Below are 20830 nucleotides of genomic sequence, written 5' to 3'. Positions count from 1 at the left end.
TGTAGGCTCAGATGCTACTTAGGAAATAGATGAGCTGGGGTCTTTGATGTCCCTCTTCCCTAAGCTGGTTAGAGACGCCTGGCTGGTGAGCAGTAAGCCTTACTGTCTCTCTTTAATCTCTTTTTCTCTCCTTCCTGAGATTTTGAGGCCCAGCTTCTCTAAATCAAGACTCTGCAAACTTTTTCTGTAGAGACCCAGATAATAAATATTTTCGGCTTTACAGGCCATATGGTCTCTGTTGCAACTACCAACTTTGCTGTCGTAATGCAAAAACAGCCTTATACCGTATGTAAATGAATGAACGTGGCTGTGTTCCAAGAAAACCCTTTATTTATGAGCACTGAAGTTTAAATTTCATATAATTTTTATGTGTCACAAAGTAGTATTCTTCTTTTGATTTTTTCCCCCAGGCATATAAAAAAGAAAATAGTACAGATTTGACCACAGGCCATAGTTTGCCAACCTCTGCTGCAAATCACCAGAGGCTATTACCCCTCCCTTCTCTTGGAAGAGTGCAAGTTCATCAAGGTCCTTCTTGCTCTGGTTGTTTGCTTTCTTTTATATCAGAAGTACTTTATGATAATTAGTCCCCATCACAGTTGTTTTAGTGTCAGCCTGTGGGTTATTTATTCACTCTCTTTTTAAGAGATAACAGTGAGGTAACCATCATATTGGAGAAGGCAATGGCACCCCACTCCAGCATTCTGGCCTGGAAAATCCCATGGATGGAGGAGCCTGGTGGGCTACAGTCCATGGGGTCTTGCTTCTGCCGTGGGCCTTCCTCTCTCCAGATCTCCATTTCTCAATGCTCTGCCTTCTCTCTGCCTCTAAATAACAGCAACAACAATAGTAGCATTTACTAAGTACCTGGCATACTGCGATTCATGGGGTCACAAAGAGTCGGACACGACTGAGCGACTGAACTGAACTGGACTGAACTGAATATGTGCCAAGCACAGTATTAGTCGTATTTACCTACATTATCATCAAGTCTTTCGATATCCTTGCAAGGTAGTGTTATCATTCCCATTTTACAGATGATTCCAGAGCTCAAAAACATGAAATAAGCAATGTCATGTGGTTCTTTATTGAGATGCCCAAGGTCACATGGCTTATGAAAGTGGCAGAGCTGGCAAATCTGCCGAACATCAAAGCCACCGTAGCAACCAGAAGAAATTACAGTCTCAGAGTTCTGAATAAGAGAAATCTCTCTCTACTAAAATAATACATGCCTCCCTCTCAGCACACAGTAGAATGTCTAACGAATCAACAGCGACTAGGGAAATGATGGAGATTACACACAGAGGAGAGATCAGGAGATGCCGAAGGTCTGTGTTGGTGGGGAAAGCATCTGAGCCAGAGGCAGGAAGAAGAGTAAGGTGACTGAGGGCCCCTTCTGGCTTTCCTCCCCTGCCCCCATCCCCAGCATCTGATCCCAGACCTATTTCAGAATCTCCTATCTCTGCTCAGCGGAAGCAGAGATGTGACACGAGGTGATCTCATTCAGGAGCTAAATTAAGCCATTGTGTGAGCCCCAGCCCTGGCCGCTCCCTTGTACCATTTCCTGAGCTCAGGAACCCAGGGAAAGATGGGAGGGGGCTGGGAGAGAACTGATGTGAGGAGCAGCAAGGAAGGGAACACAGAGCCACAGAAAGTGGAGGACGGAGTATCTCTGGGAGGGGGATGAGGAAACCTTGCTAAACCTCGTCTCTTTGAAGGCGAGAATGAAAGTTATTGATGAAGGAGTGGAATTTAGAAAGCAGAAAAAACTTTCCGAAGAATGGAATGAAGATATGAGGGAGAAGGAGTCCCGTGGATTCCATTTTCACAGAGGGCAGAGACCATGTATGACATGACAGAAGAGGTTAGAAAGAGGGCAGATCTTTGAGAAGAGGTCGGATTCAAGGTGGTCTCAGTTGGAGGAAGAAGGGTGAGATCCCAGGACATGAAGATCTCAGGATTAAAAATGTCTGTCTGCCAGGCCAAGGCAGCAAGGTACCACCTCCAACAGGAAGCATCTCCAGGGCTGGAGGGAAAGGAAAGGGCTTCCACTCACTGCTTTTCATTCATCTAGTCAAATCCAGCCCTGTGAGCAAAATCCAGCCAGGAAGAGCAGGTAGAAGCTGGGTACAAGGTGTGTAGGTCTAACAGCTCTGTCTCTTTTCCGAGGTCATTGAATGCCAGATCTGAGGTCCTCATGGTGCCCCCTCAGTGTCCTATTCCCAGACCCTGTTGCTCTTTTTCTAGTGAGTACCCCGAGTTCCTACTCTTTCCTCCCTCCCAGCTTCCCTCAATACTTTTTTGTCAGTACCTCCCGCCCCTTGCCTCAAATCTCAGCTTTGAGACCCCTGGTTGGCAGGGATCATGCTGTGGGCCCTGAGGCTCTGTCCTGCTCCCTGCAGAACTGCCCATCCCATTTATTTTATTTTTAAAAAATATCTGTTTATTTGGCCATGTCGAGTCTTAAGATCTTTGTTCTAAGATGGGATGTGGGATGTTTCGTTGTGGCACACGGACTCTCTAGTTGTGACACGTGGGCTTAGTTGCCCTGTAGCATGTGGGATCCCAGTTTCCTGACCAGGGATCGAACCCACGTCCCCAGCCTTGCAAGGTGGATTCTTAACCACTGGACCACTAGGGAAGTCCCTGGGCCATCCTGTTTACAGATGGCACATCAGATGACATGAGGCCCAAGTCTATGGATGCAGAGAGAGGATGTGTCCCAACAGCTGGACGAGAGGCCCCCTCTATGTGGCTTCCCGATGTGCTGAGACACCAGGCCTGGGCTGGTCTCCTAGGCCTCTCCTTTTCTATTCTTAGACCCACCTGGCAGGGCAGCAGAATCCACCTGCAGAGGCCTGAGTACTTGTGTCCTCCCTTCCCCATGGTAGACAGGTGTGCAGTGGGGCACAGGCACCATCTCAGTGGTCCTGGGTGCGGCGGCAGCAGGTTGCAGTGAGAGAGGAAGTAGCTGGAAGGAACGACTTTCCAACAACCTGGACTTTAGGGGTGTGTGTATGTGTGTGTGTGTGTGTGTGTGTGTCGGGGGTGGGGAATAAAATAACCTGCGGAAGGCTTGACGCTCTCACAGGAAGCCTGGGAGGAGGGCAAGTTCTGGCTCATTGCTTCCTGGTCCTCCTGGGTCCTCCCAGCATCTCAGTTGCTTCTCTCTTGGGAGAAGAGGAGCCTGGGAAACTCTAGCAGAAGTTCTGCAGAGACGGGGCCTGGGAGGGAGTGCAGGGGTAGATGCAGTTGATGTGAGCTGCCTTCCCACCCCTCCGCCACCTTGATACTCTGGTATTTGGTACTTGTTTCTGGAGCGGGGCTTATCATTTTCAACTTTAAGAGCTCCTGAGGGTTCTTAACTCTGAGACACACTGAGGCAAGCCCTGACAGCCTCCAGGAGTGTTGGGTTATGAGAACAATGCCTACTGGGAGAGAGAGTGAAGGAATTTCAACATGGCTAATTTGGGGGCCCTTCGCTCAGCTCCGTGGGGAAAGGTCAGAATAGCTGTCTTACTACCCAAATGACGGAAGTCTTAGAAGGAAGAAGTCATAATACTGTCTCACTCACGCACCTTTTCTCCCTGCTGTTTTATTTGCCTAGACTCCTCCCTCTCCAACGTGGCCAAATCCTAACCACTCCACCCTTCCAGGCCCATCTCAAAGGCTATTTACTTCCTTCTGTTTCCCTTTTCTGAGTCCTCCAACTGGTTATATGTACTCAGCACAAAGCTTTCTCTTTTGAAACTTTTCTTGTGACATTTTTGGGAAACATTTCTTGTGCTTTTGTCTGCGTGCACACAGGCACACATGCACACACTCACTCACCAGAACGAATTCCTTGAGGGTAAGAACAATACCTATTTCTCTTTGCTTGGCATGGTTTCCTGTCAGATAGGTGCTCATCAGATGGAATGATAATGAGTGAAGGAGGGTGTCATTATGTACAGGACAGAACACTAGACTGGGAGTCAGAAAACCCACGTTCCTGGTTTGACTCCTCAGCTAATTCTTTGTGTAATCTTGAGCCAACCATCCTCCAGTTCTGTGCCTTGGGGAAGGGAGGAGTGGGTGACCAGATGCTCTAGGCCTGGCTGACTGTGACACTTTCCTAGTTCCACGGTTCCAGAGTTCTAGAACTCTGCTCAGCGTTCTCTGTCTTCTTGATTCAGACTGGCCTGTGTGCATCTCCCATGAACAGAGAAGTCCCGGAGGTGTTCCTCGCAGGTGGAGACCTGCTGCCCCGAGGCCACACTCGCCGCTGCCTCTCTGCGGTGGAGTCCAGAGCGCAGCTGGAGGAAGAGGAGGACGAGGAGGAGAATGAGAAGGAGAGGGAAAAAAAGGAGGGCGAAGCCTTCCATGCTGTACCCCTCCGAAGGTCGGGCGCTTTTCGTGCCCACGGCCACAACTACGACCCCTTCAAAAGGCATAGCTGGGGGCCGGGCAGGGAGCTCCAGGATCCACTGAACAGGTAAAACACCAGAGACTTCCTGTCTCTCCCCTCAAGTCCTAGACCCAGGAGAAAGTGGTTGGGAAGGAATGAGAGGAGTTGAAGAGGCCTGGGCCCCTAGCCTCCTGCCTGGAGAGTCTGAACCCAGGCCTGTGGTGGGCCTTTGGGGAGAATGGACCCTGCCTTTCAACACGTAGCTCTCCCCAGTGTCCAAGCTCCTTCCTTCTACTAGTCTCCAGGGGAGTGGGTGAGACTGGAGAAGGGGAGGTTTAGAAGGGAGGTGAGTAGCAGGACGCTCGGGTCTTACTGCCTCCTCCCACTTGCGTTTCATAGCACATACAGCACAGTCAGAGCTGGAAGGGACTCAGGGATCATATGGCCCAATTGCCTCATTTTACACATGAGGAAACAGGCCCAGACAGCTTCAGAAGTTTTCTTGAGACGTGCTCCCAGAGTTGGGGCATGGGACCTAGCCCCCTTTCCCAAATTGCTGCCCGCCTGATGGTGCAGGCTGAGGCAGGCCCATGATGTTTAGACATCGTAGTCCAGCCCTACGATGGAGGAAGAGCTCCTCTTGCTCAGGGTTCTATATATGCATGACAAACCGGAAGTGAGGGACCCAGCTCTTCCCCTCTCCTGGAAAAACCCTGACCACTTCCCCAAAGACAGAGAGGAAGCCAGAAAGAGAAGGCCTGGGGGTCAGCATGAAGGGTTCAGTGTGAGTGGTGCCTGTGAGGGCCTGCCAGCCTTGGAAGGGCCTGTCTCTCTGCTTTGGCAATGGTCTCCTTGGACAAATTCTCTTAGCCTGGTGAGTAGACCAAACTTCTCAAGCTCCTGGGCAGGGCTGGCTGGGCATGTGACGGGAGAGGACCCTTGCCTCTGAACTGGCTTGGGAGGGAACTTGGGTGAGAAGCCTGGTCTTCAGGACTCATGGCACCTTCCTAAGAGCAGCTCGTCCAAGGCAGAGGTGCCTTTTGTGATGCCAGCTATATCTCAGGATCTTCCAGGTTCACCTTTCATGATCAGACACTAATTTTGTCCCTTGGGTTGAAAAGGAAGGGTGCTCTGGGCACACCATTTATCTGAGTAGGGGCTAAGGTTCGCGTCAGAACCCCCATTCCCTTCCCCTCCATGCTGACCGCCGGCTGTCTTCTGGAGGGCAATACTGCCCTTTGACCAGCAGGGGTCATCCTTGCCCGCAGCCAGTGCCACAGCTTTGCCCAAGCACAGCCCGAAAGGGAGGCCAGTTTGGCCCTGGCCTGCGCCTATGCCAACAGGAAGGGCTGGGCTGGGGGCGAGCAACAGGGACTGGGCTGAGGCGGTGTTTCTCCCTGGTGCCCGTCACCAGCCACTGGGTACGGAGGGCAGTGGTGGCAATGTGTGTTTCAGGAATAAACTGCAGGCATCGGGATGCACAGGCCCCGAGGAGACGTCCTTACTGCGGAGCCAAGAGGAGCTGGACCCCTTTCTGGACCTGCAGCACCAAGGTGGCCGACCCTCCTGCGTGGTATGGACAAACAAACCCCCATGGAAGCTCCCTCCTTCCCCCGCTCTCCTGCCCCTTTGCCTGTCCAACCACCAGTCTGTGCCTCTTCTGTTCGCCAGATGCTGAGGCTCTCTGTGCCCAGGGATCACTTTGACCTCATCTGACCAAATCTGGATCTGGCGTCTATACCCCTCTGTCTGCTTACCTGGGTCTGTGTGCTCTGTTTCCTGCTCTTGGTATCCTGCCTCTGCCTCTTTCTCCGAGACCCTCTGTTCCCTGCCTTCCGTGTCTCTGTACTGATGTGGGCATCTCTGCCCCTCTCTCAGTAAAAGGCCTCTGTTCCCCCAGTTATAACTACTTCTTTCTGTGGACCCCACATTTCTCAGATTTGGAGATGAACTCACTATTTGTAGGATGAAACTAGGCATCTGGTAACCCTGAAACAGAATAGTTCTCTAACAAGATAATTACAGGACTATCAAGTAAGAAAGGATATAGAGATGGCTCAGGCTTCTGGCTTAAGGGAACATCACAGAGAAGATCTCAAACCAGGACCTAGGGACCACTGAGGAGACGCGGAGGTTTTAGAGACACCCCTGTGTCTGCCAGCTAAGAGTCCCTGAGTATAGTCAGCCCTCGGTATGCACAGGTTCAGCATCCATGGATTCAACCAAGCATGGGTCAAAAATACTTGAAAAAAAAAAAAATTCCAGGAAGTTCCAACAAAACTTGAATTTACCTTATGCTAGCAAATGTTTACATAGCATTTACATTATGTTTGCAACTAATTTATGTGGTGTTTACATTGCATGAGGTATTATAATTAATCTAGAGCTTATTTAAAGTATATGGGAGGATGCACATAAGTTATATGCAAATATTATGCCATGTTATGTAAAGGACTTGGGCATCCTTGGATTTTGGTATTCATGGGATCCTGGAATCAGTCCCCCGTGGATAATGAGGGACAGCGGTACATAGAAATGCCTCAAGCCCAGTGACTTAAGGTTACCTCCTGTCCAGCACATACTGGCCAGTGTACCCACCCGGCCTCACGGTCCAAGTGCCTGTGGTTCAGGTGAGAGGCTGAGAAGAAGGGGCTGTTAACAGTCTGTCAGGGAAGCAGCAAACCCCATCTTATCCCAGGTCACACTTTTCTCCATCAGCATTTCTGCATTTCTTCCCTCCAGCCCCTCCAGTAGAAAGAACAGCGTTTGAGAGTCACACTAGTTGAACAGTGCATTTCATCTTTCTGAAAATCAGGCTACTAAAACCTGTCTTTTCAAGTTGTGATTGTTAGACTGGGGAAAAAAGTGTTGAAGTGCCCAATACTGCAGCTAATACACAGGAGACAGTGGGGTTTTTTTCCTCTTCTTCCCTCCGGGCCCTTCATACTTATTTCCCACCCCTTCCACCTCTCTCTCTGTCCGGCTGCCCGCTTCCTGGTATTATGTGTCTCCTGCTTTTCTCCCCTCTCTAGTGTTGTGTGGGTTTTTTTTTTTTTCTCTTTTTATGCCTGCCTTCTCCCATTCCTCTCCTCTCTTCGTCTAATCTTTAAGTACTTCCCTTACATTTCTCCTCGTCTATCTGTTTTTTGTTTGTTTATTTGTCTGTTTCTTCCCGCAGCAGCAAGTTGGTGTAAGTCCTCTGCAATGTCCACAGACTAAAAAGTCTGAAATTCATTAAACTAGACTGGGACTTGCAGGCTGACAGTCCATGAGCCAAGTCTAGCTCAGAATTTATTTTGCTTGGCCAGCACAGTGTTTACAATTTCTAAAATTCAGATGTCCTCAGATGGGAGCTTTATCCTCCAGTTTGCCCGAGTTGCTAATATTCTGTATTGTATTTTTCCATTGTCTCAAATGTAATATTGAAAAATGAATGCCTAATCAATCAACCACCCATCTCAAGAACAAGAACATTACTAACACATTTATCTTTGCTTATGTCTGCCTTTCTTCTATTATTCCCTTGCCTCCCCTCCAGAGGTAATCACTGTCTTCAGTTTTCTTAATAACTCGTTTACTTTTTAAAAGTAGTTTAAAAAATAGTTTTAGCACCAAGTATTACCTAGTAATATATTATTTCTTTTTTGTTTCTAACTTTAAAAACAATTATGTATTCTACAAAATTTTCTATAACTTGCGTTTTCACTCAGCATTCTAATTTTTATCCACATGTTGCAGATGTAGTCCGTTATTTTCATTCCAGTCTTCTGCTGATGGACATTTGTATAATTTCCATTGCTTGCTATCATGAAGAGTGTCATTATGAACATCCTTTTATCCATCTTCTGGTGCTCATTTGCAAGAATTTCTCTGAGGTATATCTTGGAGTAGGATTATTGGGTCACAGAGTATACAATGTTCATTTTTTTGAGATAATGACAAACTTTTTATTTCTACCAGCAGTATACAAGTGCTCCCGTTGATTCACATGCTTTCCATTTGGAATCATCAGATTTCTTAATTTTGCCAGTCTAGTGGTTATAAATCTCATTGTGGTTTTAATTTGAATTATCCTTATTACAAATGGGATTGGCATTTTTTTCTCTTCACCTTGGTCATTTGTGTTTCCTCTTCTGTGAAGTGCCTTTTCCTATCTTTTGCCCACTTTTCTACTGGATTCTTTGAAGGTTTTTTCTTTATTGTTTTGAGTGTGTTCTGTACATATCCTGAAACTAAGCCTTTGTTGTTATATGTGTTGCAATGATCTCAAAGATTGAGAAAAATGGTTTGACTTTTTCCTCTCTATAATGTCTTTAAAGAAACAGTTTCTTAATTTAAAAAGAACATATTTATTGAAGTATAACATGTATAAAACATGCATTAAAAACTTTTGAGATTTTGATTGGCATTGCATTAAATCCAAAAATTATTTTAGGAAAAGTGGACATCTTTACAATATTGCTTCTTCCTACCCATGAAAACAGTATGCTTCTCCATTCAATGTATTTCAATAAAGTTTTATCATATTTTTTCCATACTGTTTATAGATATATATTAGATGTTTTCTTGGGTATATTATGCTTTTTTTAATCAAGATTTTATGGTGGCTCAGAGGTTAAAGTGTCTGCCTGCAATGCAGGAGTCCTGGGTTCGATCCCTGGGTAGGGAAGATCCCCTGGAGAAGGAAATGGCGACCCACTCCAGTATTCTTGCCTGGAAAATCCCATGGATGGAGGAGCCTGGTGGGCTACAGTCCATGGAGTCACAAAGAGTCAGACACGACTGAGCGACTTCACTTTCATTTTATTGAAGTACAGTTGATTTACAGTGTTTCAGGTGTATAGCAAAATGACTCAGTTGTGCATGTATAGATAGATAGGTATTCTTCAGATCTATTTACATTATAAGTTACTGTCAAGATTTTAGAATTTTAGTCATCCTGGTAGGTGTTTTTCAATTGTCTCATTCTGGTTTTACATTTCATGTCCCTGTTGAAAAATTTTATTGGACACCTTTTCATATTCTCATTGGCCATCCAAATACATTGTTTTGTGAAATGTCTGTCCTAGTCTTTTGCTCAACTTTTAAAACAGTTTGTCTCTCTCTTATTGATTTGTAAGAGCTCTTTATGTATTCTGGATTTGAGTCCTTTGCCAGATATGTGTATTTTGAATATCTTCTCACAGTCTTTGACTTGCATTTTTATTTTAATACTGTGTTTTAATAAACATGACTTTTTAATTTAGATGAAGTCCAATTTATCAGTTTTTTAATGCTTAGTGCTTTTGGTCATGTTTAAGAAATCTTGCCTACCCCAAGAATGTGAAGATTTTTCTCTAATGTTTTCTTCTAAATAGTTTTAGCTTTCATGTTTAGGTCTGTGACTTATCTAGGTTTTGTATATAGAAGAAATCTTAAAGTTTTGTTTTTTTTCCCCATAAAAATATACATTGTCTTCATTAAAAAAACTTAACTTTCTTACTTGAATTGCTGTGGAATCTTTGTTGCAAATCAAGTGAGTGTATTTGTGTGAGCCTGTTTCTGGGGTCTATTCTCTGTTGCATTGATCTATTTGTCTATTTTTATGCCAGTATCACATTATCTTAATTTACTGTAGCTTTATTATGAAAGTGAAAGTGTTAGTCGGTCAGTCATATCCAACTCTTTGTGACCCCACACCCGCAGACTGTAGCCTGCCAGACCCCTCTGTCCATGAAATTTCCCAGGCAAGAATACTGAAGTGGGTAGCCATTCCTTTCTCCATAGAAAAGGGTTTTTTTCTTACGAGTTTTATTTATCTATCTATTTTTTGGCTAATGTAGCTTTTACTATAAATCTTAAAAATGTAGTGATTTAAGTTCTCCAACTTTGTTACTTTTCTTAAAATTATCTTGGCTATTCTAGGTCCTTTATATCTCTATATGAATTTTAGAATCAGCTAAAATTCTTGCTGAATTTTTATTGAGATTATATTGAATTTAAAGATTAAGAAAAACAGACTTCTTTCTAATATTGAATTTTCTTATCCATGAAAAATGATATCTCTATTTAGTCAGGCTTTCTAAACAATATGTCTTTTAACAAAGTATTAGTTTTCTTCATACAGGTCTTGTCAATCTTTATTAGATTTATTTCTATGTGCCTTATAGATTTTGTTGCTATTATAAATGCTTTCTTATATAAAGAAATTGTGTTAAGTACATTTTATAATTATTTTTGGTTCATAGAAGTGTAGTTGAATTAATTATAGTTATTCATCTTGCTAAACTCTCTTTTTTTTCAGTTATAACAATTTGTGCATTTTCTTTTTGGCTTTTCTAAGCAGACAATCATGTCATCTCTAAATGAACTTTGTTTTCTTCTTTTCCAATGGTTTCTTTCTTTCATTTCTTTTTCTTGCCCTATTGTGCTTGGCTAGGGGTCTATTGCAATGCTAAACAGTAATGGGGATAATAGCTATCCTTGTCTTGTTTCTAATTTTAGAGGGAGTACATTTCATGTTTTACCATTAAAATTGATCTTTGGCTGTAAGGTTTTAAAAGATACTCTATCAAGTCAAGGCGCTTCCCTGGTGGCTCAGCTGGTAAAGAATCTGCCCACAACGCGGGAGACATGGGTTTGATCCCTGGATTGGGAAGATCCCCTGGAGAAGGGAATGGCCACCCACTCCAGTATTCTGGCTTGTAGAATTCCATGGACTGTATAGTCTATGGGGTTGCAAAAGAGTCAGACACAACTGAGCTGAGCAACTTTCACTTCACTGCCTCAAGTTAAGGAAGATTCCTTCTATTGGTAACTGCCAGGCCTTTGGTTTTACAATGAGTGAATGTTGGATTTTATCCTATGATTTTTTTTTTTTTTTTTGCTTTTACTGAGTTGGTAATGTTTTTTCCTCCTTTAATATTGTCATTGAGGTAAATCACATTTAAAGATTTTCAGCATCTTAAACCACCTTCATATTTTTAGGATAATTCCAACTCTTTCATGATGGATTCTCTTTCTTATGCACTGCTGGAATTCATTTGTGGCATCAGTTATCTACTGCTGCATAATAGATCAATCCCAAACTTAATGACTTAAAACCACCACCTTTTTTTCCCCCTCAGAGTGCTATGGATGGTTAATTTGGACTGAGCTTAGCTGGGTATTGAGCTTCCCTGGTAGCTCAGAGGTTAAAGCTCCTGCCTGCAATGCAGGAGACCAGGGTTTGATCCCTGGGTTGGGAAGATTCCTCTGGAGAAGGAAATGGCAACCCACTCCAGTATTCTTGCCTGGAGAATCCCATGGACAGAGGATCCTGGTGGGCTACAGTCCACAGGGTGGCAAAGAGTCGGACACGACTGAGCGACTTCACTTTCACTTTAGCTGGGCATTCTTCTGCTACTTCCACCTGGCCTCACTTATGTGGCCACAGTTATCTGGTGGCTGAAAAGGACTGAAGGTCAAGGATGGTGATATTCATGGCTGTGGGTTGTTAGGTTGCCTGTTGTGATACTCATCCATATGGCTTCTCCATCACATGGAAATATCATTCTAAGTGGGCAAGAGAGGACGCTTTAAGTTTCTTGAGGTATAGTCTCAAAAATCACATCATGCTGCTTCTGTCACGGTCTATTCATCTTCATAAGTCACGGGCCTGCCCAGATACAAAGAGTGAAGAAAGATTCCTTCTTAATGGCAGGAGCTGTAAATAGTTTGTGGCTATTAAGGCTATTTAAAATCTATTACAGTTTGCTAGTATTTTGTTTGGAATTTTTGCACTTCGCATAAGAGAGATTGGCCCATAATTTTCCTTTCTCATATTGCCTATGTGTAGCTTAAGAATCAAGGAAAGGGTTTGAAAGTTTTTGTTTTCTATGTTTTGGAAGAGTTTGGATCAGTGATCTAGTGCTTGAAAGATCTGTTCCTTGACTATAAAACTGTTTTGGCCTTGTGTGTTTTGTTTATGGAAAGATTAACTACTGATTCCATTTCTTTAATAGGACCATTCAGACTTTCTATTTCTTCTAGATTCAGTTTTGGTAAGTCATATATATATATATATTTTTTTTTTTAATAATTTATCTCTTATGTTTCCATTTTTAAAATGACTGGCGTTATGTTATAGAGAGCATGATCTGTCCGGTCGCCTTTTGCTCTTTCTATAGTTAGATCCACTTTTTCATCCTACTTTTATTGGCACGTCACTTTTATCAAAGTTTTGTCTGTTTTATTGGCCTGTCTCTTGGCATTATTGATCCTATTTTATGCTGTTACTACTTCATTGATTTCTGCTTTCATCTTTATGATACCCTTTTTTTCTATTTTCTTTGGGTTTGTTTTGTTGATCTTTTATCTAACCTTTTAAGTTGGCATAGCTCATTAATTCTCAATTAAAAATTTTTCAATATAAGCATTTTAAAGTTATAAATTATCCTTGAGATACATTTTGACCACCTCCTACAAGTTTTGTTGAGTAGTATTTTCATTATTGTTGTTATAAAATATCTTTAAATTTCCATAATGATTTCTTCTTTGATCACCAAGTCTATTTGGAAGGGTATTTTTAATTTTCTAAATATTTGGATATTTTTTAAAAAATTTGAAATATACATACAGAAAAGCATATAAAACATATCTGTACAATGTAATGAATAATTAGGAAGCAAACACTCACCGTAACTACTCTAGGTTAAAAAGAAAAAGTACCACCAAAGCCAGAACCCCCACGGGTCCCTCCCCACTCACAGCCCTCTGCTGATAGAGAGGACTACTTTCCTGACTTTCCAGGTCAGTTTCCCTGTTGAGTTACCACATCTATGTGCATCTCTAAACAATATCAATTCGTTTTACCTGTTTTAAATGTTATATGAATGCAACCATTATGTATATAAGTTTTTTGTGTCTTCATTCTCTCACTCGGCATTCTTTGTGAGGTTCATCTGTATCGTTGGGTGAACTACAGTCTGTTTTTATTGTCGTATATATAAATATACCATAGATTCGCTATTCAGTCTGTTGTGAAAAGGGTCTTCTGGATTGTTTCCTATGATCTCTCTGATAGAGATTATCTGAAGTATGTTACATTTTGCCTTATGGACTGATCTATAGCCAGTTTTTGTAATGGTCTAAGTAGGGCTGAGGGAAAAAAAGGGTTCAAAAGATTGGGTGTGTAGTTTATGAATATTTCTATTCCCTATTGTTTTAAAACCAGACTGCCCCAGTTTTTGTTTGTTTCTTTGTGTCTTTTTTTCACTATCTGCCTGACCTCTGTAGATTGAGTTTGTCACTTTGCAAACCATTCAGGGTAAATCTTTTCTAGGATATTTTCTATATTAAGACAGCCTCGATTTGAGTTGCAACAGAGTGATGACTGCTAAATAGCAGGAATAACTTCCTAACTATTTCAAGTGGAATGTTCCAGATATGGGTAGTAGGGAGGGGGAGAAGGCCTGAAGGGCCTTTTGCTGTGGGAAAGTGAAGAGCCTGGGGGGAAGATGATTGAAGCTTGGTCTTTGCATGAAGATTCTTAACTTGATTCTAGGATCAGGGTTCCTGTCACCCACCAGCTGGCCCTTTGGACCACTCAGCCACTGGTATGCTTTCCAAGTCTGTATCCATGAGTGGCATCAATTGCTTCTTGGGCTGCTCAGACCCAGCTGGTGAGTAAAGGTGGGGAGCAAAGCAGTGGTGGCCCCTTCTGCCAGTCTCACCCCAGTCCTCAGAGCCAGCTGTAAATTTTGGGTCCAGAGGTCATGCATTGTGTTCAACCTTGGAAACTCCAAAATGCCTTTATGCAAATGAGAGATCTGAATTCAAGCCTTTATGCAAATGAGAGATCTGAATTCAAGACTTTGGTACTCTCCTTCCAAAGAAGGAGAACACAGGACAGAAAGAGGCTCTCCAGGTTCCTCCTTCATCAGAGAGGGGGACAGTTACCTTCAACATGCCTTGTCATCAAGATGAGGCTTTGGGAGCTCAGAGTGAATCCTCTGTCCTTTCCATTCACCGGAAACAGAACTGTGACATTGGCCCCCAGCCTTTCTCCATACAACCCCTCAGGGCTCTGTTACCCAGGCTTCTAAGTTCCTCAGCTCGGCTCTTCTCAGACGCCGCCCTCCTTCCCTGTTCCCCAGCGCCCACCCTCAGGAATGGCGTCACAGGCACCTGCAGCTTGGGAACCTGATCCAGGTGGAGGGGGTGGGGGAGGCAGCTCTGAGCGCCTTTGTCTGGCTTTAGCTGGACACCTCACGCCTCCTTTTGTGTTGGCAGGGAATTTGTCCCAGTCTTCTGCCGCTGACCTCAGCCAAAGGTAAGTTTGGGGGATTCAGAGCCTCTCAAAGGCCTGGATGGGGGGGAGGCAATGGGACTAGGCCAGGAATTTTGTAGCCTCAAGGGTCTCTGCAACATTGCACCCCTTAACGTTTTTTTGATCAAAGGCCTCCAAATATCCTTCTCCTTGAACTACAAAGAGTTCCTCTTCTTCTCATTGGGCAGGGAAGGCAAAGAAGGTTCCCGGTAGCTCCATGGGATGAGGAAGAAATTAGGGAAAGAAAAGGAGTATCTAGACCCCCAGGGTGTCTGTTGAGTAAGAGCGTGGAGGTTGATGGCTGTTGTCAGGGTCAGAAGGTTGGCTGCTGTACAATCTTAGGGAGAGACTGTGACCAAGGACCAATGGGGAGTGGCCCTAAGAAGAGGTGAGCGTGGGCAGTTGAGCCCCTAGGGGAGAGGGCAGGGGCTGAAGGCATGTAGTTCAAGGATGGAGGTGGAGGCTGGGAGCCTTCAGTGTCTGTGTAAATAAGCATGCCAAATCAGCACCTGTTTGTTTGGCTCCTGCAGCCAAAGCCTGATTAGAGTGGGTCAGCCCTCTGAGACAGTGTGGGTGTGTGAGCTGGGAATGGGCCCTTTAAGATATCAAGCTCTGATTTGTGGTCCTGAAAATCTCTAGCTGACACATCCTCCTGGCTCTGGGTTTGGGATTAGCTCATGGGATGGGGCTGATGAAATCCCAGGAAATTCAGTCCTTATTGGCGGTAGGCCCAGAGGCCCTTTCCACACAGCAGAGAGGGTCGTACACAGGGCTCTTGTTTTGTGGGGGAAAAACGTCCTCTTGGAGAGCCCACCACACCCCATATCATTTCTGTTGGGAAGCAGCATGAAAGAGATTGGTCCAGCATTAGGGAGGAGGGGGGAGTCTCTATTTATCGGGGAGGAGCCTGGAGTCTCCCTCATATATAGAGGGGCCTGGGAAACTGTAGTGACCATAGCCAGAAAGTCCCAGGAGGTAGGGGGTGGGAGCCTCTTCTTTTTAAGTCCTCCTTCCCTTGTCTCCATCCTCTCTCAGTCTTCCCCCTGTATCTCCATTTTCTCTCCCCTGGTTATGGCACCTTTGTCCACCATCTCTGGGAGTATCTTGTTCTTTTCCAGCTCTAGCTCCATCTCTTCACCTGTTCTTTTTCTCTCTGCAGCTGTAGCCAACTGGAAGGGAGCTCAGGTACCTGGGCAGGCTCCTCCCTGCGACGGACACTCAGCTTGATCTTGGGCATGACCGGAAAGGCCAAGGTAGGCGTCAGGGGAGCGGGAAGCTGGGGACCCCCTGCCCTCCCCAGGTCCCTTCCTCTCCACCTCACCATCTGCCCCCCTCCCCAGCTTCCGCCACTAGGCAGAGACACAGGGCAATGGTTCAAGTTTTAAGGGAACACATTATGTCTCTCAGGCTCCCTTCCTATGTCCCAGTAAATCTCCTTTCCTCTGCTTTCCCCATGCCTCTACCTTAGCAGCCAGCTGTAGACAGCTGGAAGAAGAGAAGGGCCAGGAACCTCAGAAGCTAAGGAGTGCCCTAGCCCTCCCTCTCTTTAGGCCCCACATAGCTAAGAGGTGGGCAGCAGAAATCTTAGCCATTGGACATAACGATGATAATAATTACAGCAACACTTTTTACTTCTTCAGAGAGTATTAGGGTTTGCAAAGTGCTTTTACACTCATAATTTTATGGGCGGATATAGCAGCTGAAGGACTTGAAATTAGACCATAGGCAGAGTGGAAGCCAGGAGTGTATGATTATAGAAGCGCACACACAGCGCACACGTGGGGCTGTGTGCAATTCTGACCCCAGGAAGATGAAGGCACATTGCTCTCTTCCTTATTACCAACCCTCAGGCTCTGGTGAAACTGGGAGCTCTGCCTACTGCTTGAATTCATTTCTACTTTCTTCATTTACTGGCAGAATGAGCTGTCCCCCTTTTCCTCTCCTGGCTTACCCAAGTATGCATGTATTTTCCCACTGGGGTAGCTTCTGAACATTGAGAGAAACCCCAGATGAGACATCATCAGGATCACCTGGAAATACCACAGGTTTCTCCCCAGTAAGGTTCTCACCTGCCCACAGTGCCTGGGCCCTCTTCTCTGTCAGTCTTTTAGCCAGGATTCTCCTTCCTCTGGGTAGGCAGGGAGGGCAGAAATGAAACCAGGTTCTTAGCACCTTCTCACCGCAGGCTGTAGTGAGAAGCTGAAGCATGAGATCAGGCAGTCTGAGACCAGAGCAAGCTGGGCACAACTGAGGCTCCTTCTTGCCTCTTGGTGGGGAGCAGAGCTCTCTAGGGAAGAAAGAGTGAGACCTTGGGTCTGGGGCCCCTCACCCCGCAGGCTCTCAGTGCAGGGCAGGAGAGTCTGATGGCAGAATCACCTTCTTTTCCTGCAATGTGAACGAGAGGGGAAGTCGATGCTGCAGGGGCCATCCGCAGGGGCCGTCCGGATCCCAGTTGGTTTGCATTTGCCCACCCTTGGCCTGGCAGTTTGGTGAGGGGATGAAGGGGAAAGTGGGCAGAGACGAGCCCAGAGCAGCAGCGGGAAGGACTAGCATCATCAGGACCTTGTCCCCGCCGCCTTTCCTCACCAGGGCTCTGGTCCTGTCCACTTGTTTCCCTCTTTGTCATCTCTTGGTTCATCTTGCTCCCACCCCCATGAGTGTGTGTTCTTGAGTCACTAAATCTCTTCCTTTCCCCTCCTCCTAGCTCAGGATGGGGGCCATAAGCAGGTAAACACCAGAGGTGTGGCTGGAGAGAAGCTCAGTCAAGCATTGAAAGAAGGAAGTAGCTTATTTCTTCTTACTTGACGAGCGATGTAGAGTTGACAACAACACTTTCACAGAGCTCATCTCATCTCATTTTTTAAAAAAATTCATTTTTGACTGCACTGAGTCTTCACTGCTACATGTGGGCTTTTTCTAGTTGCGAAGAGCAGGGGCGACTCTCTAGTTGTGGTACGCGGGCTTCGCATTGCGGCGCCTTCCCTTGCGGAGCACAGGCTCTGGGCACACAGGCTCAGTAGTCGTGACTTGCTGGTTCTAGGGTGCTCGGGCTTCAGTAGTTGTGGCACGGGGGCATGGGCTTAGTTGCTCAGAGGCGTATGGGATATTCCTGGACCAGGAATGGAACCTGTGTCCCCTACACTGGCAGGCGGATTCTTACCCACTGCTCCACCAGGGAAGTCCATCTAATTCTTATAACACTCTGGCAAAGATAAGTATTTTACTTTCCATTTTATGGCAAGATAACTTAGAGGCTAAGCCACTTGCCCAAGACCCCACAGTTAGTAAGAGGTGTTGCTGTATTATGAACCTAGAGCGTTGACTATATACTGTTTCCTCTGCCTCTGTCAGTAAACCTAGGGAACAGTTTATTTCCTCTATACTTCTCCCACCATTTCTTCTTTTTTAAATATTTATGTACTTGGCTGTGCTAGGTCTTAGTTGCGGCATGTAGGATCTTTTAACTGTGGCATTCAAACTGTGGGATCTAGTTCCCCAACCAGGGATTGAACCCGGGCCCCCTGCACTGGGAGCAAGGAGTCTTAGCCATTGGACCACCAGACAAGTCCCCGTCTTCCACCATTTCTGATGGATTAATCATTCCCTCCACAATACACAAGGTCCAAAGTAATAGTAAGAAAAACAAACCTCTTGGCTACCACAGGACTTGGGCCCAGGTATCCCTGTGGCTTTCTCTGCTCATCTACTTGACAAGATCCTGGCAACCAGGTTCTTCTCTGGGATGGCCTCCCTACCCCTGAATGTGGGGGAGTTATCTGTCAAGTTCGAGCATCCCAGGTGGCCCTAGTGGTAAAGAACCTGCCTGCCAGTGCAGGAGACATAAGAGACACGGGTTCGATCCCTGGGTTGGGAAGATCCCCTGGAGAAGGAAATGGCAACCCACTCCAGTATTCTTGCCTGGGTACTCCCAGGGACAGAAGAGCCTGTCAGGCTACAACTGATGAGGTCACAAAGAGTCGGACGCGACTGAGCACGCAGGCACTTCTCTGTCAAATTAAATAAGCTAAAGAAGGGGTGGTTACTTTTAGATTCTGGCAGAAATTAATATCGGCTTTTGTTTTTGTGTATCTAAAAAAATTATTTCAGAAAATCTGGGAGGCATCACTGGATAGAAGGAACAGGACTGGGATGAAAATAGTTTGGAAGAAAGGTCAGGGGATGCCAAAGCAAAAGGAAAAGGGTTCACTATGCCCGAGGATACAGAAAGTGGAAATTAAGTCAAGCTGCAGGCCTAGCCCACTAAAAGCACAGGTGTTCTTAAAGGTAGACTGATTCCCTTTACCCACTCCCTAAGTCCCCTTCTTACTATTCACCTCTTAAGAGGAAGAAGAGGAAGGGTAAGAGGGAACGTAACAAAGAGCAAATGGGTGGAAAGTTTATTGAAGACTGGGGTGAGAAGCAGAAGAGGGTTATGAGATTAGGTCCTCTTCTTTCATATAGAGACCTTCTAAATTGAGTTTAGGGACTGAGATCCCTCACAGAACTCTGGGATTCAGGTCCTAGGTTTACTGCATATCCAGAGTGGAGTTTGGCCCTTTAAGATTCCATCCTTAGCTTGCAACACCCTCCTACCCTAGGCCTGGGAGAAAAGCCGAGGTCTCAGCCTACCCCTTGTCTCTGGGCCCCTAGTGGGCGGAGCCTTGCGGCTAGGATTCTGGCTTCTGGCAGTCTGTTTTTAAATTTAGTACATTCCTCAGCCCTGGCCGCCCACTGGGGGGAGGTAAGTCTGGGGTAATGGGTATAGGAACTTCAAGACTGCTGCTTTGGGGGGAGTTCCTAGGGCCTTCCTGTAGGTCTCCCCTGCAGGTGCAACCCTGGAGAGGTCAGCCTCCCTGATGGCCCTGGGAAGTCCTTTCTGCTTTCTAGTTTCCGTTCAGCCTAGAACTGGGCATGGTCATTTGCTCTCCTTTTTTTCTGGTCTTTGCTATATAAGGATCCTAAACGGGGGAATGGGTGAAGAAAGAGGTGAAGGAGTTGCTAGGCAGGAGGGGAAGTCAGAGGAGCAGCAAAGGGGTGAGGAGCCCAAGGAGCTCAGCCAGTGGTGAGGCAGTGGAGCCCAAAATAGTGGCAGAGGCTAAAATTGGCACCTACAAGAGTGCTGAGCTGGGCTTAAAACCTGCAGCCCAGCCCTGCTGCTGAAGCCCTGCAGGGAGCCGCTGGGTCTGGGTTGGGCCTCCTCTCCTCCCCTCCTTCCTCCACACCTTTGAGGACCAGAGTCAGGGACGACCCTACAAACTTAAGATGCTCTGTTCCAGGACTCTGTGCTTTTGGTTGCTCCAGAGACAGGAGGGTCTGAGAGGTAGAAATGAAGGGCAATGTGAATGATGATAATTCTAGGGGAGGAGGCATTTCCCCCAAAAGGTGGAGGTTGCCTCAGGCTGGGGCAGAGTTTCCAGAAAGTGTGTCCCACTCCACCGTTCCTCCCCGGGGAGCCACTGGCCTTTCTCCAGTGGGGCAGGTTGGCTGCTGGGCTTTCTGGTTCTGGTCTAACTTGCAACAGTTAGACACAAGGAAGGATTCCTCGGTGTCTTGGTCCCACAACCCCTGGCCCCAGCCGTCAGTGAAGGCAGAAGCAGGAGGGAAGGGGGTGGGCAGAGTGCAGGCCTGGAAGGCCCCAGGGAGGCTGGGGGCTTGGGGAAGGACTCTCTCCTCTCGGATTCTTCCTCCAGGCCCTGTAAAGAACTAAAACCCAGCCTTTAGTTTCCCTTTGATTTCTCCGCCCTCTCCCCACCCCTGCCTCGATCGTAAAAGGGGGGTCGGTCGGCTCTGGCCTGCTTTGATGGGCCCCCGAAGGCCAGGAAGGAACTGATCCGGGTTCCCTGGAGAGCTGGGAACGGCTGGAATCCTCCGGCCCGCGGGTCTTTCTAGACTGATGGACTGCTTTGGGGGAGGAGAAGGGGAAGGGGAAGATGAACGTGGGGTGAGGGCTACGGGGCGGGCCAGGGAGGGTTTTAGGAAAACTGCAGCCGAGGCGGCTGGGGTTAGAGACACCCCCCCCCCACACACACACACACACATGCACACACCGGCGCTGGACTGCCAGTCCACGGCCCCCTGTACTCGCGCGAGCTGCCCCTCCACTGACCGAGGCGTCCGGTCCGGCTCGCGGCACTCCGCCCTCCCTCCGCCCCGCC

General features: G+C 46.3%; 1 protein-coding gene and 1 long non-coding RNA gene across 4 annotated transcripts in view; one reads left to right on the top strand and one right to left on the bottom strand.

The window, feature by feature from the left end:
- The window catches only part of ARHGEF2 (Rho/Rac guanine nucleotide exchange factor 2), a 48847-nt gene that overhangs the window by 3588 nt on the left and 24429 nt on the right, over positions 1–20830 (top strand). The window contains exons 2-8 of one of the 3 annotated variants that reach the window (XM_042255271.1): positions 2170–2246; positions 4176–4474; positions 5843–5960; positions 12370–12408; positions 13911–14028; positions 14639–14678; positions 15835–15928. In XM_042255271.1, coding sequence (XP_042111205.1) covers positions 2178–2246; positions 4176–4474; positions 5843–5960; positions 12370–12408; positions 13911–14028; positions 14639–14678; positions 15835–15928 — 777 coding nt within the window. In that variant the 5' untranslated portion in view covers positions 2170–2177. Of the gene's footprint in view, positions 1–2169; positions 2247–4175; positions 4475–5842; positions 5961–12369; positions 12409–13910; positions 14029–14638; positions 14679–15834; positions 15929–19379; positions 19417–20830 lie in introns of those variants that run through there. The other 2 variants (XM_060414929.1, XM_027976292.2) reach the window with 2 other exon arrangements.
- LOC114117352 (uncharacterized) lies at positions 15543–20811 on the bottom strand. Its single transcript, XR_006061076.2, has 2 exons — positions 20723–20811; positions 15543–16962 (listed from the first exon to the last, which is right to left on the bottom strand). It is a non-coding gene; the product is annotated as an uncharacterized LOC114117352 (long non-coding RNA).

This window comes from Ovis aries, chromosome 1 (genome assembly GCF_016772045.2).
Source record: "Ovis aries strain OAR_USU_Benz2616 breed Rambouillet chromosome 1, ARS-UI_Ramb_v3.0, whole genome shotgun sequence".
Taxonomy (NCBI): Eukaryota; Metazoa; Chordata; class Mammalia; order Artiodactyla; family Bovidae; genus Ovis; species Ovis aries.
The sequence above is the reverse complement of the archived record's forward strand: the minus strand, read 5'-3'. Positions and strand labels throughout refer to the sequence as shown.